General features: G+C 36.8%; 1 protein-coding gene across 3 annotated transcripts in view; it reads right to left on the bottom strand.

Moving 5' to 3' along the window:
* WT1 (WT1 transcription factor) overlaps positions 1 to 24,581 on the bottom strand; it is a 370,953-nt gene that overhangs the window by 105,309 nt on the left and 241,063 nt on the right. For all 3 annotated transcript variants that reach the window (XM_044059036.1, XM_044059037.1, XM_044059035.1), the window contains exons 4-5: positions 17,646 to 17,748; positions 6,089 to 6,239 (exon numbers count right to left, since the gene is read on the bottom strand). In XM_044059036.1, coding sequence (XP_043914971.1) covers positions 6,089 to 6,239; positions 17,646 to 17,748 — 254 coding nt within the window. The remainder of the gene's footprint in view (positions 1 to 6,088; positions 6,240 to 17,645; positions 17,749 to 24,581) is intronic.

The following is a 24,581-nucleotide window of genomic DNA, read 5'->3' as shown; positions in this document are numbered from 1 at the left end:
CTTGCATTTTTTTGTTCATTTGCACGAGTGGAAAGTTACTAATGAAAGGTCATATTCCATTTCAGATTTAGAATTAGTATGTTCCTTGCTATAGCTTGGCACTAGGCTGGTGTAAGTAACTGGGATATTTTATAGCGCAATTCTAGTTATGAAAGTGATTTGTTTATAATAAAGTCTATGTTAAGAGACAGATAATAAGTCACTGAAGGTGAAGCCAAGGTATATTAGTTCAGTCACAGATGGAAAGTTGCTTCATTTTTGTCTCAGTAACAGCAATACCAATATTCCTGCAAATCTTTTGAGGTATTACAAAGATAACGATGCCAGATTTTAAGCAGTTGTTTATTAACCTGTTGTTTTGGCAACAGCTGCAAATTCTTCTGAAGCTGTCCTCTAGTGTAAGCTGCAGCAGTGGTGGCCACAGCTGTAAATTATACTGAAGCCGTCTTCTAGTGTAAGCTGCAGCAGTGGTGGCCCCAGCTGCAAATTCCATTGAAGCCGTCCTCTATTGTAAGCTGCAGCAGTGGTGGCCACAGCTGCAAATTACACTGAAGCCATCCTCTAGTGTAAGCTGCAGCAGTGATGGCCACAGCTGCAAGTTACACTGAAGCCATCTTCTAGTGTAAGCTGCAGCAGTCATGGCCACAGCTACAAATTCCACTGAAGCTGTCCTCTAATGTAAGCTGCAGCAGTGATGGCCAGAGCTGCAAATTCCACTGAAGCCATCCTCTAGTGTAAGCTGCAGCAGGGGTGGCCACAGCTACAAATTCCACTGAAGATGTATTCTAGTGTAAGCTCCAGCAGTGGTGGCCACATCTGCAATTTCCACTGAAGCTGTCCTATAGTGTAAGCTGCAACAGTGGTGGTCCCAGCTGCAATTTCCACTGAACCCGTCCTCTAGTGTAAGCTGCAGCAGTGGTGGCCACAGCTACAACTTCCACTGAAGACGTCCTCTAGTGTAAGCTCTAGCAGTGGTGGCCACAGCTGCAATTTCCACTACAGCCGTCCTCTAGTGTAAGCTGCAGCAGTGGTGGCCCCAGCTGCAATTTCAACTGAACCTGTCCTCTAGTGTAAGCTGCAGCAGTGGTGGCCACAGCTACAAATTCCACTGAACCCATCCTCTAGTGTAAGCTGCAGCAGTGGTGGCCCCAGCTGCAATTTCCACTGAACCCACCCCCTAGTGTAAGCTGCAGCAGTGGAAGTTTATTGCTGTCTTCAAGTATGAGCAGATCATCAGCAAACATTCTTACATTCAAACTAGGAAGCCCATTGGTGAAAAGTGAAGAAAAAGCAATGAACTCAGAATCAAATTTTGGAGTACCACCTTGTTGAAGGAACCTTAGTTTGAGAAAATATTCTTTGACTAGGCTTAGAATGTTCTGCCTTGAAGGTAAATTCTGAACCATAACATTGTTTGTCTCCAAAGATGAGCCTGCTTAGCATACGAAGGAGGAGGTTATTGTTGACCATTTCAAATGCTTTTTGTCATGTCTATGACAAGCATGCCTGTTTTTCTAGATACATCCATATTATTAAAAATTTGCTTGGTGGCTGTGTATGGGTTAGTTATAGTACTAATGGAGTTGCAGAAGCCATGTTGAGCAACACATTGAAGCCTATTTTTGTTAGTGTGGTCTAGGATTTGGTTATAGATATTTTTTCAGAACTTCTTGTAACTGGGAAAAGGTGAGTTATTGGTCTGAAATCCTTGTACTCCTTGGCATGAGGTTTCTTAGGAAGAGGGATTATGATTGCATGCTTGAACTGGGTAGAGAAAACCACAGAAATAATTGACAAGTTGTGAATGTGCAAGATAGGTTTCACAATATGATCATCGTGAATGTGCGAGATAGGTTTCACAATATGAGCGTTGTGAATGTGCGAGATAGGTTTCACAATATTCGTGTTGTGAATGTGCGAGATAGGTTTCACAATATGAGCACTGTGAATGTGCGAGATAGGTTTCACAATATGAGCGTTGTGAATGTGCAAGATAGGTTTCACAATATGATCGTTGTGAATGTGAGAGATAGGTTTCACAATATGAACCTTGTGAATGTGTGAGATAGGTTTCACAATTTGAGCATTGTGAATGTGCGAGATATGTTTCACAGTTTGAGAGTTGTGAATGTGCGAGATAGGTTTCACAATATTCATGTTGTGAATGTGCGAGATAGGTTTCACAATATGAGCATTGTGAATGTGCGAGATAGGTTTCACAATATGAGCAGCTTATCAGTTTAAGAAAGCCTAGATGCAACTTAGAGAATGATGCATCACTTTTCTCATTGAGGTTCAGTAGGGCTTTTTTAAAACTTGTTTTTAAGGAATTTGCCTAAAATAGAACATTGGCGTATCAGCTGCATTAATATGTCAATGTTAAATAATATGCTAATGTTAGAATACTGGAGTATAAGTAACAGTAATGTCTACAAGTAACATATGTACAGTAGTGAAACAATGGTGAAATTAATATTATGTATGTACTGTGGCTGCCACAGTCAGGTGTGGACAATCATACAATTTGCTCTTTGTACCACAGATGCCATCAGTCTGCCCTTTAGCTGTAACCAATTTATTGCAATTGTACCAAGTGTTTCCTCGTACTCAATAAATAATTGTTACTGCATATAAACAATTAGCAGGAAATTATACATTTGGAGTCTGCATTTCTTTAACATTGTGCTAATCGATTCAATCTCCTCATCTTTAATAAAATAGCACTTATAATTCTCTATTGGCAAATTAATTAATCTGTTGATTTACTATGTTCATCCCATTGGGTTGGCACTATTTCCTGAAAACTTTTTCCCTAACCTAATTCCACCGGGGCTGGGAGATCACACAAGATACTCCAACAACTCATCTCACAGTGGGAAAGAAGGACCAGGTTGTTTTCTTTAGTGAAGTTCTTTCTTGTTTACATTAATTATTGCTTTTTCATGTTGGCTTTGAGACTGTAAAAATAATGTTTTTAAAAAGCCTGTATAATCCCCAAATGTTTGTATACTATCAATGCAATAGGTTAACCATAAATGACCAGTTTATCCTCACTCCCAAGGTCATTACTAAGGAATATCTACACTGTTTGTATTCGGGAGTGCTAGTCCTTTTCTATAAATTTTTGCTACTATGTAAGCTTTTTTCAAAACGTTTGAAGTAAAGTGCTAAAGAATACTGAAGCACAAATTCCTGAAGCCAAAGTTGTCGACAAAGAAAAAAGCAATGACCTTGCGTGGGGGCTTTACTTTCTCAAACCCCTTAATATACCAACTCCGATATTGTAGCACACTGAGTAAGTTATATTTTCTAACAGGAATTTTCATAAAAATGCAGTTTCAGTCTTTTGCCTTCAGACTTTTGTGACTGCTAATTCTGTAGCACTTCTGATTTAATGAAGTATGCAGGTTACCCACAAGTAATGAGATAAACTAAGAACAACTTTTCTCTGTTTTGACATCACAAATCCCTATATGTGCAGTTGGGAACTATGATTATTTCTTCTTTATGATTTAATATATTTATTTTAAACACTGATTTCATCATGTTACTTTCATTAGTTTGTAACTAATAATTGGTCATCTTAAAAATTAAGGATATGAATTTTGTAAATACAACTTTTTCATTGTCTGACCTCTGATACCTCAGAGCAGCTTAAATGTATGCCAGTGATCCTTGTGGTTTGAAGCTGCTGAAATTTCCAGCCCATTAATCAATTCCAAGGATTTATTTATCTCCTTTTACATTTCATTAACTTGTAATTCTGAGTCTGATAATTATGAAAGAAGCAAAACTAAAAGATAACAGCAAATGTTTACAATTGCTGCTTTTCTTTGTAGTTATATTTTGCAGGGAGGCAATCCCACATGCAGCCCCCTGCCACACAGACTTGTAGGCAATCCCACATGCACCTCACAGGCCCACACACTTGTAGGCAATCCCACATAAACCACCACACCCACACTCTTGCAGGCAATCCCATGTGCACCCCCACAACCACACACTTGTAGACAATCCCACATACACCCCAAAACCCACACACCTGTAGTCAATCCCACATGCACTTCCCAGACCCATACAATTTTAGGCAATTCCACATTTCCCCCCACACACTTTTAGGCAATCCCACATACAACACCAGACCCACACACTTGTAGGCAATCCCACATGCACCCCCATATCCATACACTTGTAAGCAATTCCACATGCACACCCACATCCACACATTTATAGGCAAACCCACATATACCCCCATACCCACACACTTCTAGGCAATCCCACATGCACCCCCCCAGACCCACATACTTGTAGGCAATCCTACATGCACCCCACACCCACACAATTGTAGGTAATCCCACTTGCACTGTCCCATACCAACACACTTGTAGGCAATCACACATGCATACCCACACCCACACACTTGTAGGCAATTTCACATGCACCTACCCACCCACACACTTGTAGGCAATCCCACATGCACCTCCCACACCCTCAAGTCACATTTGTAGGTAAACCCACATGCAACACCAGGTCCACACACTTGTGGGCAATCCCATAATGCAACCTCACACCCACACACTTGCAGGTAATCCCACATGCAACACCAAACCCACACACTTGTAGGCAATCACACTTGCACCTCCCCACCCACACACTTACAGGCAATCCCACATGCACCTTCCACACCCCCACACTTTTAGGCAATCACACATCCCACTTATAGGCAATCACACATGCGCTCCCACATCCACACACATATAGGCAATCCCATATGCAACATCAGACCCGCACACCTGCAGGAAATTCAACATGCACCCCCACACCCACAAACTTGTAGGCAATCTGACATATACACCCCTTACATCCCTGCACCCACGCACTTGTAGACAATCACACATGCACATCCCACTCCCACACAATAAACTACAAGATCATCATGCCTCAAAGGAAAGGGAATGTTGTAAGATACAGACATTTTGGACTAAGTGTATTCAATTTTCCATTTCTGCACTGTTACTGATTCATTTTAGCACGCCACATAATTGTGACACTTGAAACAGAATGAGAAACTATATGTATAATACAAACCATTGGATCACCCACAGATGCTGTACCAGAAAGCTTTCTTGCTGTTAAATTATTGGTGAATTGGATAGGAATGCAGCCTTACAGTAGACTTGACTCTGGTTCATTCCCAAGATGATTTTCTGTGTGAAATTTACACATTCTCCCTGTGTCCTCGTGGGTTTTGTTGCATGTCCCAAACATGCAGGTTAGATGGACTAGGAAAGCTCCAACATGTCTTATATGAGTGAGGGTGGTGTGTGTGTGTGTGTGTGTGTGTGTGTGTGTGTGTGTGTGTGTGTGTGTGTGTGTGTGTGTGTGTGTGTGGCAGCGTGTGTGTGTGTGTGTGTGTGTGTGTGTGTGTGTGTGTGTGTCTGTGTGTGTGTCCATCCCATGATATAGTGATATTGTATCCAGGACTGATTTCCTTCCTTACATCCACTACTTGCAGATATACTCATCAGATCTCTGTGATCCAGAACTGGGTAAAGGAGGTAATGGAAATGAATCTATGGATAAATGTTAAATGACGCTGGGATACTGCAAACACTAAGGTGTTTTAAGTAAAATGTCTGATAGAATTTGCTGAAATGTCATAATTTTTTTGGCTTATTTCTGTGGTTTGTTTTTGAGGCAGTATAAGCATCAGACAATGTCAACAGTCATTTCAACAGTAATTAGGCATTGATTAAAACCAAATGATTCAATGTAGCTGTTAAGAATGCTGTCTACATATTTGTTTTCTCTGTCATGTTAAGCAGGCTATAACATGCTTCTACAATGTTTCTGCTGGTATAACTGCAAGCAGCTTTACATCATGTGAATCTCACTTCAATGCAAAGTGCAGCATAATGTTGCCATGTGCCACAGAGGAACTGTGCAGTAAGGATGTAAGTATAATACCCCTGGTCTGAATTTTGTCCTGTATGGCTGAAGCAAAAGAACCGAAACTGAAATAATTAGTGCAAATAAACAGTGATATTAAAATGCATTAACTAGCTGAGTTATTAGAACTGATTCTTACCAGTGTGTTTTCTGCTGTGCATCTGCAAATGAGACAACTTAAAGTATCGCTTGTTGCACCCTGGGTAGGCACACATGAAAGGACGCTTTTCATTTGTCTCTGTGCTAGTCCTGACAATAGCTGGTGTCACTCCCGGCACTCTACAAACATCCTAGAGAAAACAAATTTACACAAATTAGGAATAAAGAAATGGGAAATAAATAATTTTAATACAAAAATTCCTGTAATGATTTATAGTACATCAAAATTAAGCTTTCTTTTAGAAAGAAATGACTATCCTAATGTATATCTTATCAAATTTATCCAGGCGTGCACTTGGATTCCATAGCTAACTAAAATGTCAAACATGCAGCAATTCAAAGATTTTCAGCTATTAATTATGTATAATTATTACTTTGTTAAATATTTAGATGCTTAGAATCCAGTTCAGCCCATTTTCAGACATGATTTTGGAATATATCTCTAACTGCAGGCAGTACTGTAACATGGTGGATACAGAAAGTGGGTAATCTGTCTTTAAAAGTGTGCTGCAATGTGGAGTGTGAGAACATTCTCACAAAGAGTTAGTCAGGAACTCGTTATGAACAAGTAATGAGACCTTAATTACTGGTTACAAAGATGTAAAATTAGGCTCCCAGTTGCAAGAACGTCAGGAAGTTAGTTCTTCATCTGGTTGGTCATTGAGAATAAGGACCCTGGAGTCACTGAATATGTCTTCCCAGTTATATATCTATGTATGTCTATCTATCTATCTATCTATCTATCTATCTATCTATCTATCTATCTCTCTGTCTATAGACAGAGAGATAGACAGATATATATATATATATATATATATATATATATATATATATATATATATATATATATATAGGTGCAGTTTGTTTAGGTCATGTGTTTGGTCGACCGCTTTTGGTCAGCTAAACAGATGGCTAAAAGCTGTGTAAGATCACAGATTTCTCTGGGACTGGGAATATTCCCCTTCCTCCATTTTGTGTGATCTCAGAGTTACTATATATAATTAGCAGGGGGGGTGTAGGGGGCTTGCACCCCTGGGAAAAATATTTTTTTTTATTTTAAGTTTTGCATGTGCCAAAGAGCATACATAACAGCAAATCAAAGTTCAGGTTTTGACATATCATGTCAGTTATGAATGTTGAAAAATGTGAATGTCAAAGAAAGTTAGCATAAACATACGTATATAGAGATATATAGATATAGATGTAGGTATATCTGTGTGTGTGGGGGAGGTTCCCACGAACTTTGCTGAATGGCAGTTTGGTCAATATCTGTTTAATCGGCCCAATTTGGTGGACTAAACAGATGGTTGACATACATGGGAGATTGACAATCCCCAGATATGAGAATATACCATTTTCCCCAGGGATTAAGCGATTTTGGAGTTAGAATATATATTAACAAAAATAGTATTCAATGGATTTAAATAGATCCATATATATGGTTACAGTTCAGAAGAGTGAACAGTCATATCAGTGAATGTGAACTTGGAAAAGCATGTTGCCACTGACTGTGTGTATCTATGGGCAGTCATCTTAGTTCAGAGTAACTGGCTTGTTTGATCAAATCCATGGAAATCAGTTTGCAAGTATGGCTAAGTACAATTTGAATAATCCCAAGCCTTTAATGTAACAAGTTTTGGATCAGACCAAAGGATACACACAGAAAAATATTTAGGTCTCCTATTATAAATTACTAACCTACGAATGCATTTTGCATATGGATATTAAAGGAAAGTTAATTAAGCAGGATAGAAAGCTAGCCAGTGTACAAAACTGCCTGTCACTCATTGCATGTTTCAGCAGTTAGTTTGAGACATGGTAGTTTACACATTGCTTTATCATTTCATTCATTTGGATTACTAGGGGATATGATAACCATCTAATACTAAGAAACAGTACAATGTGAATGCAGATGCATCCACTTACAAGTGCCTTAATTAGCCATTAGTGAATTAATTCTGTTAAACTTGCCATCACAGCAACACCCGTAATGATCCAAATAAAAACAGAAACAAAAAAAGAACACTTGAAGTAGATTTCCAAAGGCATTTTTTACACAGATGGCAACCTTCACTTCTTTCATAATAACACTATGATCACTGCCTCTTGGGGAAAGGTGACTGCCTATCTTCCAAGAACACAGCTTCACGTCCAGTGACCTTCACATTCTCAGGTTCGCAGCCATTTACATTAGCCACTGTGCTCAAGGTTATGATATAACAAGATAAGTTTTCATGCAATAACTGCTCAGGCTGCGGTTCAGTCAAAATGGGGGAAATGCCATTTTTAATGAAAAGGTACACAGCAAGAGTCAAAATGGGGCCTATGCTATTTCCAATGAAGAAGTACACAGCAACAGTTGAAATGGGGCCTATGCTATTTCCAGTGAAGACATACACAGCAACAGTCAAAATGGGGCCTATGCTATTTCCAATAAAGAAGTACACAGCAACAGTTGAAATGGGGCCTATGCTATTTAGAATGAAGAGGTACACAGCAACAGTTGAAATGGGGCCTATGCTATTTCCAATGAAGAGGTACATAGCAACAGTTGAAATGGGGCCTATGCTATTTCCAATGAAGAGGTATACAGCAACAATCGAAATGGGGCCTATGCTATTTCCAATGAAGAGGTACACAGCAACAATTGAAATGGGGCCTATGCTATTTCCAGTGAAGAGGTACACAGCAACAGTTGAAATGGGGCCTATGCTATTTCCAATGAAGAGGTACACAGCAACAGTCAAAATGGGGCCTATGCTATTTCCAGTGAAGAGGTACACAGGAAAAGACAGACAAAGAAATGGCAGACACAGAGGGTAGTTTTTGTGGTATGGTGTGGAAGAAAAAAACACTGTATGTAGGTGAGATAAAAAGGAAAGTCAGATTTCATATTTTATTTTAAAAAAAAGTAATATACAAATAGCAATAGAGTAAACTAAACCGCTGTCCCACTCAGTAATGTACAATGGAGAGGATTGCAGGAGAATGTTTACTGTTCACACAAAATATAATACTTAATTCTCTGAATCATAAACACCAAATATTTGACAATCAAGAGGAAACCTAAATGAAATGTAGATTACCATGAAGGATTACAACCTCAATTTTGCTATATTTAGTTATTTAATGTGGGGGTCTCCACCCACATGAAATGTTTGGTGGGGTGTTTCTCTCTCTCTCTCTCTCTCTCTCTCTCTCTCGCTCAAATGATTTCCACTGACTAAAAAAGTTTGACATAAAGATTCATCTAATTTCACCCAGTTATACATTGCTCTTGTCTATCCTGAGTCATTGAGATGGAGTTTTAAAAGTAGTTATATATGAGCAGCGTTTGTCTCTAGTTCTTACTGTAACATCATAATTACCAAAACATTTCTTGGGAAGCATGGTTCCCGATCACAACTATCATGTGAATTGTTCATCCTCTCTCCAAATTCATATCTTCTTAACAAAAGTATAAGTGTCGTCACATGACAAAAAATGTTTATAACCTCTATAAGTGATGATCATTTTATCAGAAAAATGAACTGATAGCATCATTCATATTGCTGAAACATTTAAAACTTATTATTTGCAATAAATTCCTGATTTATCATCTCCATTTGAGATGAGGTTGTGAATAAAATGATGGCAGGTTTTTACAAGCCCCTATTAGGTGATGGCTTTGATTTTCAGTATGTAAACTGTAAACACTGATAAGAGTTTTGGTAGAGTCATGATTTGTTGGTACTGTCCTATTAGTGACAACATTCAAAATATTATTATTCCTAATTGTGTCTTTTGAAATATTTTCTTTTGGCTAGGAACATTTTAGAAGAAAAACCTTGCTTGGTTTATAAGAGGACAAGAAATCTTAAAAACATTTTCAATCTTTTACTCAAAACAAAACTAATTTTGCCTTTAATGTGGATGGTACTCACCCATGTGGTTCCTGTGACCAATGTAGAGTTATGCTGGGTGCTTCAGAGGTGACTATTGAAGGTTATGAGCAGATTAAAGTAAAAGAACATTTTCTTGAACTGTGAAAGGAGTGGTATATTTAGCACAATGTCCTCATGCCCAGTATTTTGTGTTGGCAAAACTGACCACTCATTGCATAAATGGGATTATGAACATGTATGTGATTTAGGTAGAAAGGATATGAAAAGTGCTTTGACAAGACACATAGATAGTTGCCTTATTTCTTTTTAATTTGTATTATTGGTACTGCAACAAGTTAATATAAACCAGAGGCATGGACCATGGGATCTGCAGCTGGAAAAGAATAAACTATTATGGCAGCTTGAATTAGGAGTTTCCTCCCCTCCCCCTGAGAAGCAATGATAAGATTTCAATAGCTAATTATCTTGCACAAGAATCATATAGGTTATAGAGATTATAGTGCTTAGTTACCATTAATTGTCTCTGCTTTGTAACTGTTAATTCTTTTATACCATATTTGTACAAAAGTACCTGACATGTAACATGTTTGTGTGCTTTTATTGGTTGTTTGAATGCTTTAAATCAACTGTGGGTGGAGAACTAGTTCAGATTCTGATGAAGTCTTATAGGGGTGAAACTGCTTGATCTGAAGGATTCTGAAAATAAAAATTGGTGATCTATATTAATCCTTTATATTCTTTGGCACTTCTGTATCGTTGTTATTGGTTTGGTATTTAGAAAATTGTGCAACTCCTACTGGTTGCAACTATACAGTTTCAAGAGGCTGTTGAGGTATGTCTCTTTTGCAACCTTCCCTTTTTCCCCTATAATTTTCTTAAAATTGCTTTTTTAAAGGATTTTTTTTTCCACAGTTATCTGTTAGGTTCAGCTCACTTGATTTGTAATAGAATGCTAGATGCTCCACTGATGTCTCACTTAAAACTGCATTTGCATACTAGTGAGTCAGTGCTCACCATTCTGTAACCAACTACTTACTACCCTTCCTTGTATGGTACCACTCTTAAGATGGCAGCCACATCACTATTTTCTTACAACTCTAATCAGTTTTTAGTTTTATAAGAAACAGCATAACACCACAGACAATGTGCCAGTGAAGCATTCCATTATTTTTCAGCCTGCAATCAGCATCTTCCTTAACAATTTATTATTTTTTAACATTTCCCTGATGAGAACCTGACTTGGATTTGAACTCAAAAACTGTGTGCTTGCCCGAGCCAAAAACACTTGTTTATGTTACCTTCATTAAAGGAGTAAGTAAGGAAGAAGTCAATGGGCCCCAATGACTTAATAGTGCTATTTTTAATTTAGTTACTATGTTTTGGTGAAAACACTAACTGCAAGATATACAGGACACAATCCAGTTTTTGAAATAATCAGTTAGTTGTATTAATTTTCCACACGAACATGTTAGGAAATATATTGACACAGAAAGTGAATATATTTTATGTAAGTGACAAAAACATGTGCCCAGTTAGTCTGTTTGATGTTACAGATGTTGTAGATATGGTTTAGTAATAGTCAACTCACGCCTGTAACCAACAAAGCAGATGCTTAAAAATCTAAATTGTATAAAATTATTGCAATTGCATTTTTCCTAATGTCCTGCAGCTGTGCTATTATATGCATTTTGTGTACACAGGCACACACACACACACACACACACACACACACACACACACACACACACACACACACACACACACACACACACACACACACACCTAAATAAATTAGGTTGATAGACTTGACTGCTGCTTGATACAAAATAGTCAGTAAAATGGTCCTGTCAACTGTTATCAGTGTATATGCGTGACCAACTATATGTGGATGTATGTTAATGTGAAGAGGGTAGAATGAATAATTTGGTGGGCTGCTGGCCTAATGTCAAGATATATGCTTTAAAATCAAAGTTAATCTGTTTGGCGGCAACCCTGACTTGTGCTGTGATCTTCATCTGTGAACACTCACACACTTACTAATAATGTTTGCAAACAGCACTGATGAACTTCAGCCACCTACAAATCATAGCAGGTCTACCAAAGAGCACCACTATTAGAAAACAATGTGTTGATTGTGCAAACAGAAGTCAGCAAAAGGACCTAGGACTAAATGGATCCAAATGACAAGATTGACAACCACTACAACAAACTACACATCATCGAGATAAAACGATCAAACAGTTTAAACATCAAACGTTTAGGTCATCGAACTAGTTGGCCAGCTGGTCATTTAGTGTTATTATCTGTGGAATCTTTGTACATTTTATGCTGTTTTAGCACTTCAAACACACTTATAATGGATGATGTCTAAGATGTTGGCCAACCAATGTATTTCAATCAGTTCGGATTCAACAGCCTTAACGTTCAGTGTTTAAAGTGTTCGATCCTTTCTTCTCAATGATGTGTAGTTTGATATAGTGATCATTCAATCATGCTAGACTATTCATCCTAGATGGCTTTGTTGTATGAGAATACATATGGAGGGCTATGGAATATTAGTACATATAGAAAGAGATAGAGAGATATGTTACCATAAATACATTAAGTTATTAATCCCCCCAATCTATTACTAAAAATATTTACCGCATTGTGTGCAAGGCTGGAAATTTTGAGGCACAGAGGCATACAATTTTCCATAATTTGCAAAAGAAATCACATGAAGTAATTTAAAAGTATATACATGCACACATTAGACATACTTTATACAGACAAATAGTTAGATAAATTAGCAACTACAGAAATATCACATAGACACACACACACACACACACACACACACACACACACACACACACACACACACATACACATACACACACACACACACAAACACACACACACACACTAAAGGAAGCAAGACACATTTAAATGTTTCATGAATAATTCTAAATTAGTGTTATCTTTCAGAAAAAAGAAAACAAAAGGTAGAATTTCAGTGACATAATAGGTAGTTCTAGGACAACCTCAGAGTGACAAATCAGAGACAACTTTATACAGTCTTCTGGAATAAAGACAGTAATTTACAATACATGGCAATGATTGTGGAGGGGAATGCCCAACACTAGACATAATGTTTATTTATAGAAAATGCTGTTCATCTAAACAGGTGGAGACCACTGCCATCAGAGAGTTTGTTTACATGCAGTAAGTGGTTAGTGATCAGCACAAGTGGAGACCATGGTCAGCAGAGATTATAAGTATAGCAGTTGCTGGTAATTTGGGATGAGGTATTTTTTACCACAGACTGTATTAATATATTTATCAAAGTACTGGTATCCAACAAGACAGATGTCAGTACCTAGAGACTATGTTTTATTTGGTAGGCACAGCATTATAATGCCATTACACAAGAGTGGCCCAATCACAGACCCCAGTAACTACAGACCCATTCATCTCACTAGCCTCGTATGTAAAGCATTATCTCAGGCCTCATTTATCTGGACATTGAAATTCTCTTATTCTTGGACCTTCATCAGTTTGGTTTTAATAAAGGAAGGTCCTGCCTCTTTAATGTCATTAATTCCTTTGAAAAAGCAAATGAAGTACTTGACAGTGGTTATGCAGTACATACAGCATATCTAGACCTGGCCAAGGCCTTTGACTCTGTTCCTCATGAGGTCATTATTGATAGACTTGTAAGTCTGAATATAAATGCTTATCTTGTGCAGGGGATAGCTAACTGTTTGTGTGACAGACCCATTTGGTTAAAATAGCAGGTGCCACTTCTGAAACAAAAAATGTTACCAGTGGTGTACAACAGGTCTCAGTTTTGGGCCCTCTCCTATCTGGCATTTATTTATCAGACCTTCAGGCCAGCACTCTTAGCATATGGTTATTTAAGTTTGCAGATGACTACATTTGGTGCTGTTATTCAATCTTCAACTGACTCACAACTGCTCCAACATGGATTAGACCTGATTAACAATTGGTACAAGGACAATGGTCCTAAATTAAACGTAAACCAATTTAGCATAACTCATTTTGGTAAACAAAACAGTTTCACTTACCATACAGGTGATGCACTCCTCAAATCAGACACTGCTGTAAGGGGTTTAGGGAATCTTGTTGATAATTCCTTATTATTTGCCCAGCATGTCTCCACATTAATCCAGAAAATCTTTTACCTGGCAATCTAATTTCCAAAGGCATCTCCACTAGAAGTCTTAATTCCCTTTTACTCCCATCTTATCAGACCCACTATTTAATAACATGAGCCTTTTGGCATGTATTTGTCTAAACATTTCACACAACTTGAGAAACCTCAGAGATTCATAACTAAAAAGATCAGTGGCCACAAAAATCTTAGTTATCAGGAGAGGCTGTACTCAGTCTGTTACAGATACCTCTGTGGAGAGGTAGCCTTTCCAGCCATGAAAGATCAAAAACTCAATTAAAGGAACTAAACCTTTATCAGTAGATAAATAAAAGACATTAGCATAACAGATTCATAACCCAACATATTCCTCAGTTCTGGAACAAACTTCCAGTACATGTCAAGTAGAGCAACACCCTTGCCACCTTCCAGGTCAACCTAGATATTTAGATGGGCATCCTCAAATTCTCTCTCAGTCTATCTTGTCTTGCCCTCACAGAGGGTAATGGTCTGCAGATTGTCTAGTACTTATTTATGAACCTATGACCCTAGGAATGGAACACATTTGTTAACAAGTTACTTATTTATCCATACCATTAGACACTTGTGATGCTCCCCATCACAGATGCAAGATGTGATAATATGAGTCCCCACACAAAATAAACTGCAATTCAGCCAAAATAACTGTGAACCTCAGTACTCACTGCTATACTTTTCAAGCTTCTATACAGGGGGCTTCACCACCTAACCCCCTGACATGGAGAGGCAATGCCTTTCACACCAATAATACTTCTATATAACTCTGAGGTTACTGTGCCTCAGAATAAGGAGACCACTCCTAGATGCCACAGGTTTAGAGTTAAGGTAGTCTTTATTCTCCCTATTCACATTTATTTTTTCCACAGGTCACAATTACTGTCCCCATACATTCAACATGATCCCACATGTGGGTGAAGGATTGGGGAGAGATAGAAGCAGAAACTCTATTCATTTACAGGTTTAGTATCATTAAAACAGTTGCCAGACTCATACAGACCAACATATATTGCAGCATTTTTCAGACAGTGTAAGGTTGATAGTTCTTTCACAGTTTCTTAATGGATCCCTAAAATCTTGAGAACAATGTAATAACCATCTAATCCTTCACTATTTTAGCTTTATTAAAGAATTTATTAAATGCTGGTTTTAGTGGTTCTAACAAAATAAAAATATTAATTTACTACTAATACAGGGAAGTAAATTCTCCTTTCTGAACAAAATGTGTAATATGTATTTTTCATGCACTACCAATATTCTACATATTTTCTGCCTGCTAGCCCATTCATACTAAAGCTGTCTTTATTCTCACAGTCTATCATTTCCTAGATATAAGTACCAAAAGGTCGATGACTTTTTTCAACCTCTTCCATTCAGTAAATACATATTTCCAGTTCAACGCTTCCTTACAGATATTAAGATCCCACTCAGTCTCTTAAGTGCCTCTTCCTTATTTTAACAATGAACTCCCTTTACATAATTCCTATTAAACTCTGTTTGGTTAAATTTACTTACCCACTTATTAGATTTAAGAGTCATTACATCGTGCATACATTTTATTATTTTTATTTATTTATTTACTTGTCTTTGCTTACCTGGAAAGTCCAACTGGGTAAAGCCCATTTTCAGTGAAACCCTGGAGAAAAAAGCTCTAACCCTATCTCTGCCTCTATGTCTAACCCCATCCCTATTCCTTCCTTTACAAAAATCCTTTCAATAACTCTACTGCATAAGTCACTCAGACACACACCACATACAGCAGGTCATGAAAAACACTAAATCTCTCCCCTTTCTTAGTATTTATGTTAACACTAACCTGCAAATGCTTACACCCACACTTCCGCCCCTTTAATGCCAAAACATACAGTTTATATAGAAGTTTCAGGATTAAAATCCCAAACAGACACATACTGATACTTCTTTCTGTTAGCATCTGCAGTACTCAGTAATGAGCACACCAGGATTTTCAGGCATTTTCATCCTGTCAGCAATGTGATGATTCAAGAGAGTGAAATGTATCTATATATATATATATATATATATATATATATATATATATATATATATATATGGATCTATGTCGTAATGTCAAAAAACCCATCAAATCCTGGTTTTGTAATCACACTTTAGCAAAACTATGTATTATTAAAATTGCACATGAGTGAAGTACAGAACATCGAACATGTACTTTCACGTAAGCCGTTCCCCTACTCTAAATATTAAATTAAAAATTTTACAAATTACTCTTTTGCAGGAGGGCAAGCCTCCCTGCACCCCCCATGTGGGGGGCTGTGCCCCTCACACCCCCTACTTAAATATACTAACTCCAAGATTGCACTACAGTGAGGAAAAGGATGTAATCCCTTATCCCCACTGTAATGCGCTTTGGAGAACCAGCTTACACGAATGTACATGTTCGATGTTATGTACTTGACTCATGTGCAGTTTTGATAATACATACTTATGCTAAAGTGTGACTGCAAAACCGGGATTCAATGAAGTGTTTTTTTCGACATTAAAACATAGACCCATATATATATATATATATATATATATATATATATATATATATATATGGATTCACTTTATAACCTCGAAATGCTGAAATATCGAATTTCAGTATCTCGAAACTATAAAACCGAATCCACAAAAGACCGACAAAAAAACCCTGTGAAACCACATAACCGAAAACACCGCACACACTACACTAAACATACAACACAACACCCACATCAAAACATAAACAAAAAAAACACACATACACAATTCACACACACATAAAAAGGGGGGCAAGCCCCCCTGCACCCCCCCTAATTATATATACTAACTCCGAGATCGCACAAACACAACACAAAAGCTTACTCACACACGCACATTCTCCAATCCCTCACACACACTCTAACTCCCACTCAAAACCCTTACAAAACACTCACTTACCTGACATAACACCTACATCCACACACGGCACCGCGCACCAACAAAACACAAACCCGGACATTACGTAGCGCAACTTCATAACCGCAAATTTGACATATATTCGAGATATATGAAATTCGCGATTATGAACGTTTGCTATTTCTAACATTTGACTTTATAGCTTCAAGATACTGAAATTCGACATTTCAGTATTTCGATGTTATAAAGTGAACATATATATATATATATATATATATATATATATATATATATATATAGATATATATATATATATATATATATATATATATGTGTGTGTGTGTGTGTGTGTGTGTATGTATATATATATATATATATATATATATATATATATATATATATATAAAATATCCATATATATATATATATATATATATATATATATATATATATATATATATTATTGTTAGTGGTGGAATGGTGGAATTATGTGTTGTATGGCACTTAAATAATATGAAAATCACTGAGCATCATGGTTAGATCAAATAAAATAAAACTTGCTGTCTTACCTGTAGTCCTCGGAACACTCCATGTGTGTGTATTCGATACTGGGTGCCACAGCTGTACAGCATTGATGCACTATGGTTATCATTTTCATATGTTGTGCCATGGCTAAGAAGAAAAACAGAATACAAAATTAAAATGCATAACTATTTTAAATTTCTCCATATCATCGCTGACATGCAGCCAAAGTGTATTTCAGCAGAAAAATGCAAATCTGCATAAAGTTGCTGTCCTTTTCCCACATAAGTAATGTGCCACTGTTTCAACTAAAGGATGTATCTACTCACTTGCATTCACTGAATATATATTTTTCAGCAGCTCTTTCTTTACAGCATTCAACTACAAATTAAATTTCATGTTGATCACACTTAAAACCGATGTATTAGTAGCTCCTGATTTGCCTAACAACATTCTTTTGCATATGGACTATGACAAAGTAAAGAATTACTTGTCACTGCATAACACTCAAACACAACAAGAGCTCCTATACCCACAAAGGAAAATACAGAAGCACATTAAAAACAGCAGCATGCTAACGGCAGCCCACTTGACAGAGTTATAGTAATAGAGACACTGATTTTACGGAATGCTGACACCAATTACTGTTTACTGCCAGTGAGAGTCAGATTCCTTGAATGAAGCAGTGATTGGCCAAACAGTTTGTATTCAGTATTGCTTTAGTCCATTAATGGCTTCAGTTCACTAGTGGACATACCTCTCAACTTGCAGATGTTGTAAATAGGAACAAAGGCCCTTGAAAAGTAGGTCCACCAAGCAACAAAATTCTGGGAGGTTGGCCTAATGGTTAAGGTGTTTGACTTACAAACACAAGGTGCAGGGTTTGAGTCTCACAAGGGATAATTGGCTAGGCTTAAAATGGCTCACAAGGGCACTTAACTTAGTACTAATCTATGAATTTATGAACCTATAAACATCTAATTAGCATAACATTTAAATACCAAATAGTACATAACTCTTCCAGCTTACAGTAAGAATGTAGGATACTATTCAAAAAGGTATGTTTAGAAACAGAGTGACACAAATGAAGGAAAATCTAAGCCCATTATCAAAGAAAGACTTTAATTAACTGTATTTTAAAATTCTACAACACAAGGTCATTTATTTTTGCGGCAGAAAAAGAGAGATTTATGATGTGTGTCCTCAGTCTTCGAATTATTGTTGCTTCTTGTGTGTTTGTCATGTTGTGTGTTTTTTCTGTGTACCAGACAGCTTAAAAAATCATATATGATGAGGGGGATTCAGTAAATTGTGTGAAGGGGTAAATCAAGCCTGAAAATAGTAATATATTTCCAAACACAAAAACATCCTGTCCATGGAAAATCAGGCCCGAAACAAGAATGTTCCTGCAAAATAGGAACAGTTGAGAGGTTTGCTAGGAGATGTATTACAATAATACAGTCAGAGTCCAAATAACTGAATAGCCCCTGTGATGGGAATATCCTCAACCAAATCGAGGAATTATTTTCTAAATAAACAACAACATTTTGTTGTGAGTTATTTTTCCAAAGCCAGTACAAAACAAAATGTTTAAACTTGTTAGCATTGATAGGTGTACTGACAGAATTATTGGGAAATCTTTTCTCTAAATTTATTTTAGCTATATGGAATGCAGGGATACTGAATGAGGGGAGTGTGGGAAAAGTTAAGTAAAGCTTGAACTGACTATCCCTTCACATTTCTGATTTCACCACATAGAACATACAGGAGTGGTGTTATTATTAAAAGAATCTAACTGATGAATTCCGTTTGTGTGATTTGTATACCTTTAGAAGTTCAGGAAGCTGGACAGCAGTACTATGGGACTTTTCAGCAAGATAACTAAAGTTGTCACTGCATGTTATAAATAAAATCATTTGCATCTGGCAGTTTTCACACAGAGAATATTGTACAACATGCTATGTTATATTTTGGTATAAAGGTAGCATCAAAAGAGATCAAAGTGCAGGGACAGAGATTAGAATTCCTGAAATTGTTTGCTGTAAGAATCCTAAAATGTCTGAAACAGTCATAATCAGCTGACATTGGGTGGCGAACATGGGCATAATGCAAATTTGTTTGTATTGGCATTTGAGGCCCAATTTTGCCTATTAAAATATTCCACTGGCTGTATTTATGAGAATAAGGAGCTTATAATATTTAGGGCTTATCACATTCTTGCATATGATAGCCAAATCTGAAACTCCAAAGTATGCAGTTGTTAATAGGTGACAAACAGGGGTAGCCAGACTTTACATCTGGAATTATTTTGTCTTCCATAGATCATTGCTCCATTGATCAAGGAGTGAGCAAATGTTTTTGCTTATCCCATGCTCGGGAAATGAAACAGCATATATACCTCTTTTATGATATCATTTTGCATGCTTCATATTGCTATATATTCTAACTTCAGATAGATTTATAGGTTTGGGGAGTTTTGTTATGGACAAAATCTTTGTTGTAGCTCTTTATAATCTCCGTATGATGTCCAAGTCTATATTTTGTATGTATTTCTAAAGGACATTGCCTCCTTATAAGGGAATTTTTCCTTATAATAGTTGCATTGTGGTGGTCACCCTAGTAGCATTTACACATGATTATTTACATAAGGTTCTTTTGTGTTTGCTTCATTTTTTTGTATAATTTTCCCCATGTTAGATATTCGTTTTGTACTGTCAATCTTGGTAGCTAGTTGCAGTTTACTCATTTTTGTTTTCTTGGCTTAGATCTCAGATAAATCAAAGGAATGCAGTAAATTCAAGTAACGTTTGTCTGACTATTATACAGGGTGTAGTCAGTGAATATCATTTTGTACTCATAAATGCTTGTCCTACCGCCTGAAAAACCTGGCATTTAAAAAAAACAGCCACTTCATTCAACCTGTTGCCTACCCCAGCACTAAGTGTGCAACATTTTCAGCTGATGGGTCAAAAACTATTATGCAACACATTCTGTAAGCAAACTATGTGCATGTTGTTAAAGACATTAAGTTCGATAGTTATATATATAATATGACTTGATAAAGCCCCAATGTTTTTCATGATGCTCAGAAAAAATGCACTCTGTAGAGAACAAAGAGTATGCTTGCCTATACCCTCGTTCTTATAATGCCTGCCTACACCCTTGCTCTTATAATGCCTTTTGCTTCAAGCTTTTCTGGTACTTTTATTTTTAGAATGATATGTGTGAACTCACACTTCTTTGCTAGTTTGAGTTATGTATAATACACACCGATAGACCATAATGTGTAAATTTCAAACTGGGCATTACTTTTCATTCAAAATATATGATTGCATCTAACAAAACTCTGTCGTCATCTGAGGAAAGCCACTTTTGCATTTCATGTGATTATTCCCGTTCTCTTCAAAACCGTTGCTTTATTTGTATCCTCATTGTTTATGTACAGAGCTGTAGTACAACAGCTGAATCTAAAAGCCTACTTCTTCTCTTGTGACCCAGTGTTGACATTGTTTCTGTCAAACTGTTATAAGAATTTCTTACAGAACTTTCATTATTTTGTAAGACTGCTGCAATGCACCTTTGAATTACTGTCTCAGTTTATCACTGCTCTGTCCATGCCAAGATATGTTCTGTTAATTAGTTAGCTTTTGGTGACTTATCTGAACATCTTTTTGCTGCTGTCCTTATTCCTTAGCTGAGTTAATTTAATGTCAAGGAAGCAGATCTGTAAAAAAGTAATAAAATCAAATGTACTTTATAATGTTGAACATTATTAGTGTCTTTTTCTCATCGCCAATGTTTATGTTGCAGTGTTTATAAAATAACTATACAACTTTTCTATGCATCATGCAGATTAAAAGAAGGCATTGTCCCCTTATATTCAGAATTGATTAAAACAATCAATGATAGCACCCTCTTTGGGATGTATCACCTAGACATATCAAACCACTAGAAAAGTCCCAAAGATTCTCAACCAACAAGATCACAGGCTTAAAGATCCTGAATTACCAAGAGAGGTTTCATAGAGAGTCTTGAGGGACAGCGCCATTAGTGACCCTGTAGTACCTGAGCTCCTGTATATCCATAAACACCAGAAACAGGGACCATTTCCCCCAGCCAATAAATAGAATATAATGGGGAATTAGATTCATTATACAAACCTCCTACAACTCTTCAATAGGCTTTCCCCTAAAGGTTAAGCATTGCAACCTATTATCATCCTTCAAACAGAACCAGGATTAATGGATGGGTACACACAAACTTACTGCAGGACTGACTGATCACTCACAAACTTCACGCAGGACTGACTGATCAATCTCCTTGAGATCTTCAGTCATGAGGCTAAGTTGCTTTGTAACTTTTTGCTTTTTTCTGCAAATGATATGAGCCAAAATGTTATCTTGAATCTGAAAAGGTTTGCTGAGCACTTATTTATATAATGACTCTGACAGCAGAAGACAGCTCAGGAAAAATAAATCATTTCATTGCAACACTTCGCATGCTGCACTCATTACACTGGCAGTGATAACTTGATAAAAGGCTACTTTTTTTTTTATAAGAGGAGTAATTTACTCAAAAATAAATCACAGAGCTCACCACAGTCTGGGGCTATTTGCTTAGATAATAACTTCTACAGCATTGACAACAGCAGTAACTGTATCAATAACTGTCAAATAGAAATGGTTTTAACAGCTCTCTCTACCTTAGGACAACTAAAAAGGCACTTTTTATGCAGTACACCAATCCAAGCACGCTGCATAAGTAGGGTAACAAGTGATTCATAACAGCTGTTCTCATCGTAAGCACTAGCTTTTTTTTGTCTTTATAATAATGAAATTCAGTGGGAGCAGAGGCTCCCAGTCTATGCACCAAGTCCTATGAAAGGAAACCTAGTCTCTGGATTGTGATCCATATAGGTTCCACAGGGGCTACTATGACAATGGAACACTCTTACTGTAGCCAGTACTGACACTATATGCAAGCAAACCTCACATTTCAATTGTTTAAAATATATAGCATGACAAAACATTTAACAGAACTAACCCCCATTAGATATTATATTGCTTATAACAATTAAGATCTACATTATTTTGTCCCCTTGTGTACATCAGGTTACATTTTTGAGTATGTGTATCTTCACTATTTGACCTTCACTGAGACTAACTTCAGCTATTTCAGCAATTCATTAAAACTGTCTTGGCAGGGAGGGTGTAGTGAAACCAATGTGCCCATAAAGGTGGGATGTTTTGATAAAAGACCCTTGGCCCAACATATGAATTCCAATTTTAGTTCACTTTACTGCCCAATATTTAAAGCTGTTCATTGCAAACAAGAAATGTTCTGACTTTCTTTTAGACTACAGTTTACAATAATGGCACTATCAGATTAATAATATTACTAAGTTGCAGCCTGGAAGAGAAGACTATGGCATCTTGCACAGATAAGTAAATTTAGAAACTGGAAGAGAGATTAGATGTTTGTGTTTTACTTTGATTTCTTTACTGATATTTCTGTGCGCGTTTCTCATTTAAAGCAGTCAGCTGTAAGACCTCCAATAGAACATACATAACAAATTCCTGATTTTGGGGATTTTTCTAAGAACTGATACCATCTTTTTACCAAATATCCTTTACAATTCTACTGTTCACTTGAATTACTACTGATGCTAGTGTAGTCATTTTAGCTCAGTGGCATGCTGTAGAGATGGAATGTAGGTTATTAAAAATGCTTTGTTTATGTACTTATTGTTATAGATGCTCAAAGTGAAACATATCCCCAAGAGCAAACCAGGAGACTTTTAAGGATATATAGCAGTAAAATATGTGAGATCAAAAACATAAAAGAAATTGGCTTCAGTGCGTGGCATGCAAAACTATCAGAACTAAAAAAATGTTCACAAGACAAAATAGTGCAAATCGGACAAACAATGAAACATACAAGTCTAACATTAGCCTTAGGAAGAGAAAAATTATTGCAATTAGCCTTTATCAAATGGAAATATGAAACAGGGCGATGGGAGCTGACCATCAGAGGGAGCTAATGTTAGCCTTTTATCAAATGAAAATATGAAACAGGGAGATGGGAGCTGACCATCAGTGGGAGCTAATGTTAGCCTTTATCAAATGGAAATATGAAACAGGGCAATGGGAGCTGACCATCAGAGGGAGCTAATGTTAGCCTTTTATCAAATGGAAATATGAAACAGGGAGATGGGAGCTGACCATCAGTGGGAGCTAATGTTAGCCTTTTATTAAATGGAAATATGAAACAGGGTGATGGGAGCTGACCATCAGAGGGAGCTAATGGTTTGCCTTTAAAATATTAAAGAGCGACAAATAGGTCAGAGGCAATGCTTCAGGATCACACCATCTCAAACCAGGAGAAAATGATTTGTAAATGAGAAAAAAAGCAACCTTTACTAACAATTTTGTGAGGGAAAGTGATGCTACAGAGAGGGTAATCCATGATAGACTGTAACTTGTCCTTTACTGGCATGATTTCCAGATTCTGTATTCCATTAACCCCGTCAAGTGGGTGGTTTCATTTCCTGATCAACAAATAACTTTTTCTGCAGTGCTGTTAGAGGTATATTTTCAGTTTTTCAATACTCACAAAATGACTGTGCAGTTTCTAGTATTTCTATTTCACTGTTGCAATAACAACTGGCATTTATTTTGGTCTCAAAACTGTATTAAAATAGGCAGGAATTGAATAATTTTTGTAATACTGCTTAGGTTATATGATATATAGCAATATATGTGAAGTATAATGTTTGCTATGTTAATATAGTTTGATTTTTTTATGTGAGTGTAAATTTGCCTATGTCACAAGTGATAATTCAGTAAAGGTGTTACTGTAAAGGCACATTTTACTGTCTGTAGTATATTTGCTTATATTGTAGCACTTCAAAAAAAAAACAGTTCAATATTTTGAGAAATATATCTGCATTCAGTTACATGCACAATCAGTTTTAGATAAAATAT

Source organism: Protopterus annectens, chromosome 17.part0, assembly GCF_019279795.1.
Source record: "Protopterus annectens isolate FY-2018-M chromosome 17.part0, PAN1.0, whole genome shotgun sequence".
NCBI classification, from domain to species: Eukaryota; Metazoa; Chordata; order Ceratodontiformes; family Protopteridae; genus Protopterus; species Protopterus annectens.
This window is presented reverse-complemented; position numbering and strand designations above follow the sequence as displayed.